The 15,040-nt window shown below is 42.7% G+C and overlaps 1 protein-coding gene across 1 annotated transcript in view; it reads left to right on the forward strand.

Annotated features, from left to right (window-relative positions):
- Positions 1–6,895: 6,895 nt before the first annotated feature.
- The window catches only part of LOC306912862 (regulator of G-protein signaling 20-like), a gene marked incomplete at its 5' end in the record, with an annotated part of 65,914 nt that continues 57,769 nt past the window's right edge, over positions 6,896–15,040 (forward strand). Inside the window, one exon of the mRNA XM_079489317.1 lies at positions 6,896–6,934. Within this exon, the coding sequence (XP_079345443.1) occupies positions 6,896–6,934 (39 nt within the window). The remainder of the gene's footprint in view (positions 6,935–15,040) is intronic.

The following is a 15,040-nucleotide window of genomic DNA, read 5'->3' on the forward strand; positions in this document are numbered from 1 at the left end:
CTCCATCAGGCGCATTGCCAGTGCCAGGGGGAGGCAGTTTAGAGACCAGGATTACAGCATGTCTTTTTTTTGTGAGGGTACCTACCCTAGGGGACATGGGGAGAACATGCAAACTCCAAACAGAAAGGCCCTTTCGCCAACCCCACCACATAGGGTATGGGTACTGATGACACGGAGGAGAGAACACACCCCCAGCGCCCACAGCATCCCCAGCGGGAATCAAACCCAGGACCTTCTAGCTGTGAGGCGCCCCCCCCCCCCCCATGTATCTTTTATGTCCTTCCATGTATTTGTCTGTCTCCACCAGGTGTGTTGAGATAAGAGAGTTTCCTTGTAGCCTACTCAAAATATATGAAATTAAAGCTTCACTGATGTTCATTTTGGCAGCATATCTTTCTGTTCCAATAAAGCATGCTGCTGTGGTTGTCTCTGTGTTGTCACGTTTAACCAAACTGGCAGACCCAAATGCAGACACGACAAGGAGGGCAAAGTCCAAGGGTGTTTATTGAAACAAATGATGAGCTTGTAGATATGCAACTTTTCAGAATGAGCTTATAGATTGGCAGAAAGTTAGCAGGAGCTGGGGTGGTGGGTAGGCTGGCAGGCAAACAGGCAGGTAACTGAAAAAACAAATAAAAAAACACTGGAACAAAGCAATAGTAGAGCAAAAACACTAGGAATAATTGTCACTAGGAAATAGCAGCTCTGAAATAGCAGATCTGTCAGTGTGTGGCGAGGAAACCAGGGCTCTTATGGAGTGGTGGTGATGAGAGGATGCATGGCAGGCAGGTGAGTGAGATTAGATGATCAGAGCCAGGTGTGCCAATCTGGAAAGCCAGGAACCAAGCCTACGCCCACACATGCTCACACACAGACAGACAGACTAACACAAATACACACACAGCCACAGGACACTGGCATGTGTGATGATTTGTATCAGACCCTTCACAATATCTTTATCTTTATATTCCCGTTTCATTCCTTGAGCAACGGAGCTGGAGTTGTATTATGATGATGCAGATATTGACATTGTCTGTCTCCACCAGTTACCAGCAATACATTGGCGGACAGAAACACAGCAGTGTGTGCTTCTTCTGAGCAGCAGTCAGAAAAGAGGGGGTTACACAAGGAAAGGTATATGGTCAAAGGCAGAGTGAATGGATTAATGGCAATTATCCCATTATTGAAAGATGTGTCCCATTATAGACATATGTGTTGTATAAACAGCCATGTGATTTGGCTAGCCGTGACATAGGCTACTGTCCACACTCGCACACAGTATGTCTGAAACAGACCCGCAATTAATGTTATTACCTTCAGGCAGCTGTGTTTAGCCATCAAATGCCTGCTGCATGGGAAAAGGGTTGTATTTACAGCGCATAGCTTAGTCAAAGTGAAGTAAATAAATACATTAAAAAAAATCCTGAGTGGATTCGGCTCTGTTTTGTGGATTTAGTTTGTTTTTGTATCTCACCACAACACGTGAACTTTTTTATATGCAACACATCTCCTTCTGTTTCTTTCCAGGCAGAGTATTGTAATAGCGTGCAGGAGTCTAGTCCGCTAGCACAGGTTCAAGGGTCAGGGTTTGTGTACGGGTAGAGAATAACATTCTATAGTTCTGGTTCCTCACAATCAAAGACAGAAGATATACAGCAAAAAGAGAGAAAAAAACCCTATGACCTATACAGTATCTTGCAGTTCCCTGAAAAACACAAGGGTAACTAGAAAAAGTGCCCTTCTGGGCACAGGTCTCCACCAGGAGGATAGGACTGTGTAATATAGTCCTATCCTATATGAGTAATATAAACATGTTTTTTTGTTTGTTTGTTTTTTGCAACAATTTTCTTCATTTTGTTGCAGAGCACTCATAGCATCTCTGAGGATAGAATTCTGGATGAGCAGGACATGTGCAGCATTTTGAACGAAATGGGCCACTCCTGAAAACTTTGGAAGGCCATTGCCATTAGCCAGTGTAGAATCTGAGAAATCCAACAGACTCGTCTTGATCACATGACTACAGAGATCATGTGTACCGATTTGCATGAGATTTGGATGAAATCTGTGCTAACATAAGCAATGTGTTTTGCCGAAATCGGCCTCATGGTGGCGCTATAACCGGCAGATGTGGAGGGATGCAGGGACAATGTTTTTCCATGGCCTCTAGGGAGTGCGCATACATAAGTTGTATACAGATTGATGCAGTTATAGCTAAAAACAGGAATTGGCCTGTTATAGCGCCACCATGAGGCTGATTTGGAAAGAAATGAGTGGCATGTCGTCCTCGGCCTAGTGGAAATGTGCGTGTATAATTTCACGGAAATTGCTGTGTTCACTGTGTTTGTGATTTGTGGCATTTTGTTCGAAACGGACCAATCATGTGAGCTTTGGAAGCCAATCTTAGCCAATCAGGATGGAAGATGGGAAATGGTGCAGATCCGTGTTGATCACATGACTATGGAGATAGTGTATACCAAATTGTGTGATGTATGGATGAAATGTGTACGAGTAATCTACAGAAATGTGTTTTGCCTAAATCGGCCTCATGGTGGCGCTATAACAGGCCGTTGAAGAATATTTGGGGCAGAGGTTCCTGTTGGCATCCAGGGAGTGTGTGCAAAGTTTGGCATGGATCGGGCCAACGGTGGTGGAGATTAGCTGGTAACGGACGGACGGACGGAAAGAAGGACGGACACACACACACGCACGCACACACAAACACACACTGACGGAGTGCAAAACATACTCTCTCCCCATAACCTGGTGGAGACAAAAATGACATTCAGAGTGTGCTTGCCCTTTACTGGTGTAGCGGTGTTGCGAGCATGTGTGGGAGAAGGTAATAGGTTGGTTAAGTGTCACCACAGCTCTGTCAACAGAAATATGAAAAGACAGATGGCAGCCTTGGCAGGTATGTGTTGTATTTGTACAGTATGTGTAGGGTGTTGATGGGTCAGAGGGGACTCCTGTACATGTTTTATAAACGAAACCATTCAAGTGATGTTGGTTTTAGGGCAAAGGTCTTTTTCTTGTATTTATAATTTGTATCATTTGAAAATAACAAAAGAATCGCATTGATTGTCTGTGTGTGTTATTCCCTTAACGTTTATTGCTTTGATGCCTTTGGGTTATTTCTGAAAATATCCAGACATTTTTGTCTCTCTATCTCCACTTGCTGCTCTTCAATGTGTTCACACACCCATAAACCATAAAAGTGATGGTTTATTCATATATTATTCACATTTGTTTCATATTTTAATTGAACACACACCATTATCCATATTGCTTCCAAGATTATTGGTCATCCCAGACACACATTTCTGATATGAACCACACGGCCAACCACAAGGCTTAGCACTTACAATAACAAATTACACTAATCATCCTGTGTAATGTGTATCACTACGTCGAACTGATGCCATCTGTCCCTTTGGGGAAAATAACGAGTCACGACTATCATTATTCCTTTTGAGGTACCAGCTGCGGGTGCTTCAGCGTCAAATGTGATTATATTAGCGGATGAGAGAGATTAAAAACAATAGAGCCAAGATTCTTTCACCTGTTGATGCCATATGCTCCAGGGGTTGTTGCCAGCGATTTGCATTGAACGAGAAGCAGATAGTATACATATAAGCTACTGTAGGTGAAGGTCATCCCAGCTATGTCCATGATTGATCATGGACTTATGACTAGTTGACCTCTTGTTCATGGTTTGTATTCTTCCTGCTTACAGTGGGTGTGAGTGGGCAGTAGGCTTAATCTATTTCCATCTCGCAAAAATATGGAAACTCGTTGTCCTCTGTCTCCAACATGACCAGGAACATGAACATCACCAGGCAAATCATTGGTTCTGTGTACAGTATTATTCAGTGGACAGACACATTGACAAGATTCAACTTTTAGGAGCGAAACAAGAGGTACCACTAATGTGAATGTGAATTAGGGCAACAAGAAGTGGACTAGTCTAAACAACATATTCTCACCCCAACTCATCAAATGTGTCCGCTTTGACAAGTACAGGGACGGATTAACCCCCTCGCTGGCCAACACCATTTTAGGGGCTCCCTATGCAAACACACTGGTCGGGTTTTAAGGCATGTGTGGGTCAAGAAAGCATACATTTTATCATACAGGATTTACAGACTGTAACCCAAAGTAGGGCTTACAGTATGTGCATGTATTTGCATGTCCACATATTTGATTAACCTACATTTCATTAAATTGACGTTGGCCTCTAGGCCCAGTTCCCCCAAAGGGCCCTTGAGAGTCAAGGGCCCCTAGCTGGGCCCTGGCAGCACTGGCCCAATGACTATCCGTACTTGCCTGTCTGGCCTTGCCAGTGTCCTCATGTCAATACACTTATGCCGTGAGAAGTGTGCTTGAGCTCTGTGGCCCGTGACAGCCTCAAGATTGAGTGTTAGCGATGAGCGAGTCCCCGTCACCCAGCGGTTGGTTCAAGTTGCATACTGATGGGGCATTATTGGTTACATGATTATTCCCTTGTCATCAGCATTGCAAATGAAGGAGCATCCTGAGCATCAGCAATCAGATGCCCAAAGGCAACTATGACAAGTTGGGCTTGACGTTTACGATGTATTGGATTAAACAACATTAGAGATGTACCGATACCATTTTTCCTTCCCGATTCCGATACCCATAACCTGCCTATCTGTATCTATCGGTATCGGTCGATACCGAGTACCGATCCGATACCAGTGTTGTGAGGACAGTGGTTCTCAAAGTGGGGTCCAGGGACTAACTCTCTGAGTTCCTCGAGGGGTTCCAAATGGACCTTTACAGGGCTGTAACACAAATGGTGTACAACTTTTGGCATAGCCCTCTACCATATTGCCAAGTTTAGCAAAAAACAACGCACGGTTAAGCCAGAACTGCAATTTTTGGCGGAAGAAGAAGAAGAAAAAACAGACAAATAATACAATTAGGGACCATAGGCTCTTCGGGCTTGGCCCCTTAAAAAAACAGACAAATACAATAAGGGACCATAGGTCGATTAAAATTAGACTAAAACGAAATAATTTCAGATGACTAAAATATGACTAAAACTAAATGAAATTTCATTTGAAAGACTGTGACCCAAAACAAATAAAAAATTGCTGTGGAAATGAACACTGCAGTGCATGGCTCCACCTTGTTGGACTCAAAGGGAATAGGATCAGGTTCAGCCAAGTGTGTGTCTGGCAAGGGTTGCTGTCCACTGTTTGATGCATTGCCCTGAAGTCCAGGTGAAAACGCTGACCCATGCACTGTGCGACACGACACCTTAGGCATTTATGATCAGTGGCCATGGGGAAGCGAGCCATATGCTTAAACCACAGCCTCGATACATCAAGGATTCAATGATGAGAGGAGAGAAAAGTTGGAGAATTTAGGGGAGATTGAAAGAAAATATAAACTCGGGAATGGGGAGGGAGTGATGGAAGATGAGGACAGACCGAGGCCTGTAACGATGAAGTAGCCACAGAGAAAGAAATAGAGGGGGGGTAGAGAGAGAGAGAGAGAGAGAGAGAGAGAGAGAGAGAGAGACTGTACATTTAACACATTTGAAAGAATTGTGGAAGCACTGTACATACAAACAGCAACTATACTTTTGAAAAACAACTGCTTTTTTTGCACACCTGTGCAAAAGCTTTCCCAAAAACAATCTTTCCTATATGTGGATATATAGCCAACTAGTTCTGACAGCATAAGCACAATTCATTATGGTTTTGTAATTTGTAAGTTAGATTTCCCTCAGTTGCAATGTAATGTAATTTACTTTCAATTGTACTATACATTATTTTGTTTTGATTGTATTGTTCCCCTTTGCAATGTTAACAACGTTATTGAACACCCTTGTGTGCCGTTTAAAAAAACTATTGAACCAATGAAAAGTATTAAAAAGCACCAAAATAATTTGTAAGTGAGATTTCCCTCAGTTGCAATGTAATTGCTCTGCACACATTTCTATTTCCTTTCAATTGTACTATACATTATTTTGTTTTGATTGTATTGTTAGCAATGTTAACAACGTTATTGAACACCCTTTATGTGTGTTGTTTAAAAAAAATATTGAACCAATGAAAAGTATTAAAAAGCGCTTTGGACAAAACCTCTTAACTCCATTAGACCCTCAAACTGTCTGCTAGCTAACTCCACAACCTTTGATGAGGCAGTTTTGCTTTGTTTTTAAAAATATAAGGTTCTCTTCATTCATGTGTACGTACGTGTGCACGTCTGTAATCCATGTAACTCGAGAACCGTTTGCCCCACCGACTTCAAATTTGACACACGCATTCCACACCACCACAGGGAATGCAGTGCCCGGCCTTGTCGGTCGGGCACTTGGTCGGTCGGATACACGATTCTCCAGAACCACTACAAAAGGCACTTGTCAGGCTCTGCCAGTGGACCTCATAGATATAAAGTAGATGCCTCAGTTCATTGGAGCGATGTGTCTCCAGCAAAGCTAGGAACTTCCTAGCATTGAAGGCGGAAGTGACTACTGGCCAATCACAGTGTGTCTTGTCTGGGACTTATCAATTCAATCCAAAGGAGCTTTATTGGCATGAGAAAACAAACGTTTACATTGGCAAGTGCCGCTGGGAAAGAGGAAGTCACGCCTCTGATTGGCCTACAGAGCCTAAGTCCTATACTAGGTTCCCAACTTGCATCGTTCCCAAGTAGGCCAGTGGCCGATGGGCACAGGTAGTAATAAGGGTAATAATAATAATAATAATAATAATAATAATAATAATAATAAATTAATTATAATAAAAAACACTTTACCCGAAGACACTTTACTTTTGATATACTTCAAGCATAAAACCAAGATTCTTTCACTTGTTGATGCCACATCGGGGTTCAGGGGTTGTTCATGCAGCTATAGACATGAGACATGGCGGTGTTCCTGGACTTCAAGAAGGCGTTCGACACCGTCTGTCACCAGGTCCTCCTGTCCAAATTAACACATTTTAATTTCTCTCCAGAAGCTATAAAATGGTTTAGTTCCTATCTATCCACCAGAAAACAGTGTGTAAGTGTCAACAGTGTAAAATCTCCCTACCACACCTGTTCGGTCGGTGTCCCCCAGGGCTCAATACTAGGTCCAATTTTGTTCTCACTGTACATAAATGACCTACCTGAAGTATGTAATAATCTACATATCCAGATGTATGCAGATGATGCTGTTGTGCTTGCCCATGGTAAAAGCTATGCAGATGTGTCAATACTTTTAACCTCAGCTCTGACAAGCATTCAGTATTAAGCATTAAGCATTTAGTGGCAGCGGTGGCCGAACGGATAGCGGAGCGGTCTTGATACCGGAAGGTTGCCGCTGAAGTGCCCTTGAACAAGGCATTGAACCACTACGATGAAATGTGTTCTATGAGCAGGGCCTGGCTGGAAACAAGTTCTTGAGCTTAGCCCAGATACCCTGGGTAAATATAGTAATCATTTCATCATTTCATTTCATTCAAGACTGCAGGCTTATAGACTCATGTCTGCTCTTGAATGCCAAAAAGACATGGCCAAAAGACTAGTTGTGTTGGAGTCCTCAAATGTGTTTCTGGGTGGGGAGGAACTTGAACTTGTCCCAGAGTTCAAGTACCATTGGAGTCATATTAGACTCAACCCTAACTTTTAAAAAATATGTGAAGAAAGTCACAAATATGATTAAATTCAACCTTCAAAATGTTAAACAAATTAGACCCTTCCTGACAGTTGGAGCTGCCAGATCGTATCTTCACTGTATGATCCTATCACACATTGAATACTGTTTCACAAACTGGTCTTGCACAGGCGTGACTATTCTCAAACCCATAGAACAGGAAGCCTCACTCATATCATCATTGTAACATCCTCCGGAGGCAAATTTTTTTTGCTTTGATAACTAATAATAAAAATGTCAAACAGCTTGGGGTCATATACAAGACCCTACATGGTCTGTGCCCACCCCCCCTAAGTTAATTCATTAAACGGAAGCCTGATAGGGAATCAGTCTCGAGGAGATTGCGAAGTGCTGCACCGGCAAACAACATTCGGTCAAAATGTCCTCTCAGTACGGTTGTGTAGCATGGAATGGCCTTCCTCTGCGTATAAGGGATTGTGCTACATTTCCATCTTTTAAATTCAATCTGAAAAGATGGTTGCTTGAAAACCAAAGCCATTTGTGATCTTGTTTTAGGTTTATTTTTATGCTGTGTTCTCTATGTAATGTTATGTAAATGTATTCCACTGTTTGTCTGTCTGTTCTCTGTTTTTGTGTTTCTTTGTGAGGACTGCGGATGAAAACTAGCATCTTTGCTAAATCCGGTGTATTTACATCCATGTGACGTCCATTAATATGCATTGTCCTGTCCAAATAAACAAATAAAGTAAAAAGAGAGAGAGCGCGAGAGAGAGAGAGAGAGAGAGAGAGAGAGAGAGAGAGAGAAAGAGAGTGCTTTCTGCTTTGGCAATGTAAACGTATGTTTTCTCATGCCAATAAAGCCCTTTGAATTGAATTGAATTGAATTGAGAGAAAGAATAGAGAGAGAGAGAGAGGGGGGGGGGGGGGGGATGGGGGATCATCAACCATCTTCAGAGCGCGTATCATTTTCCTCTCACTTTCCCGAAAGGACCGTCATTATGTGTTTCCCCTTTGGGACATTATCCTTTTCATTTCCATCTCATCCTTTTTCCAATTGGTTTAGAGCCATGGTGGCTGGCTGCGTAGCCTATTAGGCTACAGGTGGCTTTCATAGGCAAGGGAGGAAAGTCAGTTATCTCTTATGCAGGCATCTGAAACATCTTCTCAGGCCATGAACACATTTCTAGTTATAACATTCAACAATTCAGACATATTTGGCAGATCAAATGCAGAAGTATATAGTCGCTGCCTATCAGGCAGAAACCTTGTATCTCCATAGGCCTAATTCATATTTTGATATTCTTTCTATAATTCTAAGATGAGATCACGCTTCTTTTTGTTTTAAAGTTCCCGTTTGAAAGGACTCTGCCTGTGGGGTTTTTGAGTGGTGTAAACCACTCCTACAACTGGCTTTGTTAGTTTACGTGTCTGTCCGTTTACGTGTCTGTCCGTACCAAAAAAATGAGCATGGTTGCTATGGTCATCCAGTTCACACGGGTGTGATTTCATCATTGTTAGTTTACGTGTCTGTTCGTACCGAAAAATGAGCATGGTTGCTATGGTCACCCAGTTCACCCGGGTGTGATTTTATTACGTCAGGCATTACGTCAGATCACAGCTGATCAGGCTATATAAGACCTTACACCACTCAGTTCACACGGGTGTGATTTTTAATTATGTAACCAATTAAAAGCATATATATAAATAATAACCACATTGTATCCATTGTAACACATACAGGGTTGTTCTTTTCCATTTACTGAAAGGTAACCATTTTGCACATCTCCGCCCAACAAGGACAATATATTCAGTGCTCACCTCACCGAGAAATCCACAGAAACATCTCCATGTGACTGCATGCCTGATGCTGTGAGTATAATGACTCTCTCCCATCTATACTCAGTTCACTGCAGGGCGACCCCACAGATACAGCCTTATTAACTCTGGAACGAAATGTTTATGACGCACACACGTGCAAAAGGATAACGCACACACACACACACGCGCGCGTGTGCGCGCACACACACACGCACACGCAGACACGCACACATGCAGCATACAGTGCATGCAGATATGCACACAGACAGACATGCACGTATAGGCAGTGGCACCCATACCCACATGCACCTCCCATACACACAATGCTGTTGCTCAACCGTTTTCGTGTCAAGGACCCCCAAATGTATATGTTTTTGATCCCCCCACCCCCCCCCCCCCCCACCTTATCTGAAAATGTTTTGTGCCATTGTCCCCCAGAAGACATTTTGTAGCCCAATTTTAGACGCACGTCTATAGCCGTCTATTGCTCAGTGGGATGCAGTGCGGGTCGGGAGGTCATGGTTCTTCAGAAGCTGTTCGCTGCTTCTTCCCACAGATTATGCCCCAGGAACCTCTGTCATTTGATTGATGACTGTGACTTAATGGGAAGTGAGAGCTGACAATAGATCTGGGTCAATAGCTAATTTGCAACGTACATTTTCATACAAGTTACAGACAGGGGCAGACCTATGACTGACGCACGCACGCGCACACGCACGCATGCGCGCGCACGCACGCACGCACGCACGCACGCACGCACACACGCACACACGCACACACACACGCACACACGCACGCACACACGCACACACACACACGGTCAATCTGACGTTGAAATTGCTCTGAAATTGAATGGATGATGGAAGTGTTTTCTAAACAAGCCAACACACCCACACGCATGCGCACGCACGCACGCACAGTCTAGCCGTCACTTGCCCAGATAAGATTAATAGTCCCTATAGACTCCCTAGTTGACGATTAAATAGGGGCTATTAATCCTCTAGTACATACGATAACTCCTGGGAGATGTGATTGGTTGATATCAGAGGGGTAGAAAGAATGTGAGTATCAGGTGTTTTCATAGCCTACAGCAGGTGTCTTCAACAGGGGGTCCGGGACCCCTAGGGGGACCTCAGAGATACTGCAGGGGGGCCCACTAAATCTTTGCGTGCATAGAAACGTTTTATTTTTGAGGGGCGCTAGCCCCTCCTATGTCCAGCTTTTCGTCTGTGTCCATAAACTTTATCCTACGCAAGACAACACACATTTAATATGAACCCTATATGTAGTGGAGAGCCCTGCTTCATCTCTCTCTCTCTCTCTCTCTCTCTCTCTCTCTCTGCTAAGGGGTCCTTGGCCTGTACCTTGAAGTCCACTGGCCTACAGTGGATGAAGGAAACAGCAGTCATCATCAATGTGCTTCTGCTCAAATACAGAGAAAATAATTTGAACTTCTCCCTTTTCTTCCTATAGAAGGGCCAACCGATAGTGTAGCGCATGGGTTCCCAACCACTGGTACTAGTACCACTAGTGGTACTTGAGCCCCCCTCTGGTGGTACTCAGAGGAGTGGCCCAAAAAAGACCAAAGTGGAATGAAATATTTATATTAGTTGTTCTGACCAAGCAATTGGTTGAAATAGGCTCTCCAGCCGTGCTGAAATGAGCATGACATGAACATGACCTAGCTGTAAGATTTTAGGACGGATTAATCACGTTTAGAAATATTATCAGTTGTGCGTCAGAGCAGCAGCAAATTTGTCTTAGTAATGGAACAAAAACAAAACAATATAAAGAATAAATTACATTTTCCTCCTGTGTTAATAACAGCTGATTAGGATGGGGCAGGTCTACGCTCCTGTATTTTAACATCAGTTATTGTGGCGGTACTTGGAGTGCCAGATATTGTCTGTGGCGGTACTTCAGTATAAAAAGGTTGAAAAGCCCTGGTGTAGCGGTTAGAGCATATGCCTTTCATGTGGAAGGTTGTGAGTTCAAACCCTGCCTGCCTGGGGTCGACGTCAGCAAGGGAATGCGGCCACAAATCAAATGGGTTCACATCTGAGCCAAATCCCTTAAGGAGGCATGCCTGAAGCAGACGTCTGCAGACGGAAAAACAAAGAACTTTTTTCTTCCCAGAAACCCCTCTCTGAACTAGAATAGCAGTTAGTTGATTTGATAGTGATTTGAGCTTGTACATATTTATATATTTTTTAAGTGTGCATATGACATGCCCAAAATAGGGGCGGCCAGGTTGAAAGTGCTTAAGTCTGTCTGTGGGTTTTATAAATATTGAACCAATGACAAGTAGCCTATCAACATAGGTTTGTGACTAAAACAACTCAACTTAACAACGACCAAAGGTCGACCAAAGTGCTGTACAGGTTATAGAAATAAAAGAAAACAACGAAAGCAAGACAGACAAAAAAAAGAATAAACGGATAAATACAAGAAAACATATGCATAACATAATGAAGAAGAATAAAAAAGGGGCTAAAAGCATTACAAAGTTATAAAATGTAGTAGTCTATAGTCTATAATCTATAATCAGTAGGCCTACATGAGATCCATTGAAACACTGGTCCTTTTGTCCATGTCCTGAAAAATATTTCATGGTTTTGCAAATACAAGGGACAAGTCTTGCTTGTAGACAGAACATGTGATTAAAAAAACTAAACAAAAAACAAAACAGCAGATTGTCCAGATGGAGCTGGTGGATAGATCATAGTTGGCAGTGGGTACAATATATGAATCTTTCACTGAACAGTCACTCTTTGTCACCTAGCTATAGGCTCAACTGCCACAATGGCAGACACAGTTACGTAAATGTTTTTTTCTTTTACCAGCTGCTGTGTAAGCATTGGTTGTACTGGCAACGTATCGTCCTGATTGGCTGCCTCGTCTCTATAGGCAACCACACACTTTTTGCCTCTTGCTGACCTCTCAACCATGGGATATAAGGCAGCAGCTGGTAATTAATTGATGTAATCAATTCTTTTTTTCCTTTCCTTTTTACTTAAGTAAAATTATCAATGCTAAGTAAAAATCCGGTAATCAAAATGTACTTGAGTAAAAATACAAAGGAATGGAACAGATCAACTCTAGCTACTACAGAAGTGAGGTCTTTGGTCTTTCTTTTTTTTATAATATTTATTTTATTTGGAAAAAGCAGTAGAATAACAGCATTTCTATGCATACATACTACATAGGACACAAGTGCAGTTCCCAGGATTTTTTTTTCACCCCTCTTCCCTCCCTCCCCCCTCCAAGTGACTCCATCTCCAGTGTCTCTGTAACATCCTTGCTTTCTTCAGGACTACATATGGCATCAAGTCAACACTTAACAGGGGCAAAGGGCAATATCGCTTCAGAGTGAACATTTCAGAAGGAGAAAAAGAGGAAAGAGTGGGCAGACTGTCTTTGGTCTTTCTATATTTTTTTTTTGCTTATTCTGCCTTATACTGACAGGAAACTTGGGAGAGCGAGACGACACGCAGTAAAGGTCGTCGAGATCGGGATTCGAACCCGTGACACACTGTCAGACTGCATTGCAGCCTATAGGTGCCCGCACTGCTACACCCTTGATGTGCATCATATCGAACAATGTACCCTATACATCATCCAATCTTTGCATTTCGTGACATTGGCGACCCCAGTCCATTGCGCCATATTTATTGATTTATATTTAATTATGGTTCAGAGGTTCATAGGTTCGGTATTTGTAGTGCACCCCCCCCAGTTATTACATTGGCCTGGGGCGTAGTCCGAAAATGAGACTGACTAGAACAATAAGAACTGAGTCACACTGTCAGTCAGTCATAGCAGGAGGCAGTAGAGGCTAAACACACGCACATGCACACACGTCACACGGACACACGGACACATGCACACACGGACACACGCACAGTCGCACACACGGGCACACGGACACACGGACACACTTAAAGCACTTATAGAGCCATTGACCATCCCCAGGGTTCGATCCTGGGGGCCTTATGGTGGCAGAATTTATATTGATTGCACAATATATCTCTGCTTGAAAGCTGGTTTCTGCCCGACAGTGACGATTATTGTGTAGTTGTTTGCCTTCAATTCAATTTCGTTGAATGTCAATAGTCAGCAACTTTTCACACCAAAGTGTTCATTCTAACTGGACTGCAGCTGTCAATATAACAGCTGACTCCCCCGTGCTTACACTGCAAATCTGTACTTCTTTAACAATTTTGTGTTGCCCTTATCTATAGTACATATTATTTTAGAATAGCAACGCTGTTAAAGTGGACAACTAAGAACTGTCTGAGTGAGTTTGGTGCTCTGGTGTGCTTGTGCCCTGCCGGGGCCCAAGCCTTGGCCATGAGAGGCATCACGTGCGTGCGTGCGTGCGTGCGTGTTTGTTTCTTAATATATCAGTCCGCTGTTGAGTTATAAAGAATTACCCAACAAAAAGCTAATAATTGGAATAAATAATTCCAGGGCTGCACATCGAGGCAGCAGTGTTATACTGATAAATTTAAGCAGCTAAAGTTAATCACTTAAATCCTCGAGACTCTAAAGGAGTCTCTAGAGAGTCTAGAGTAAAAAAGTTGGCTCGCCACTTGGACGTTTTTTTCCAGTACACCAAATCTGATCTACAAGCTCACTATGCATCACACTGCGACACATTACGAGCTTGTAGACCCCCCTCCACGCACACAGAATATGGATGCCCCGGGGTTCAAGAGGTTAATCAGGCTAGATGAAATGGAGCAGAATCTATGTGCAATCCCAACACCATCATTCAGTTCATAATACATTTTTGTAACCTTTATTTGTATAATGGCTTTATTAATAACACATTAAATAGCCTACTTAATGTCCAGATGATGTGGGTGAATGTATTACCTGCCTGGAGCTCTGCTGCAGCAGTGACGGCGCTTTACAACGTGCATTACATTCGCCCACACATTCACACACCGACGGCAGAGGAAACCATGCAAGGCACCAACCTGCTTATCAGGAGCAATTAGGGTTCAGATTCTTGCTCAAGGACACTTCAACACTAACTCTGGGGGGAGCCTGCATGGGATCGGACTATATGCCAGTCAATCTAAGGTTTGACCAAAAAGAAATTGCAATAGTAAGGTCATCCAAATAACACATACAAAATTGTTGTATTGAAAAATTGTTGTTAATTGTTGTTAATTTCAGGGATTGAAAGTTGGAGTACCATTAAAAACCTATGAAAATTTTGATTATTCATGACTCTGAATCAATTGCAAGCATTAGTTTTGCATGAAAGACAACTCCTTCGGCTAAAACGCCATAGCCGTCGTCACAAATGTGATGAGGTCATGGGCACATTAGGGCAAGTGGCTATGTCCGAATTTAGCCCAAGGAGTGTTTTTCATGGAAAACTAATGCTTGGAATGGATTCAGAATCATGAAAGCCCCCTAGTTTGACATGTCACATGCTACTTAAAATTAGACATTTTTGCCTTATATAGTATTTAATTGAACCCCAACTTTCAACCCCTGAATTTACCATGATCCACAATTTTTCAATACAGCAATTTTGAATATGTTATTTGGATGACCCTAAGGATCATAAAAAACCTTGAA

Source organism: Electrona antarctica, assembly GCF_951216825.1.
Source record: "Electrona antarctica genome assembly, chromosome: 20".
Lineage (NCBI taxonomy): Eukaryota > Metazoa > Chordata > Actinopteri > Myctophiformes > Myctophidae > Electrona > Electrona antarctica.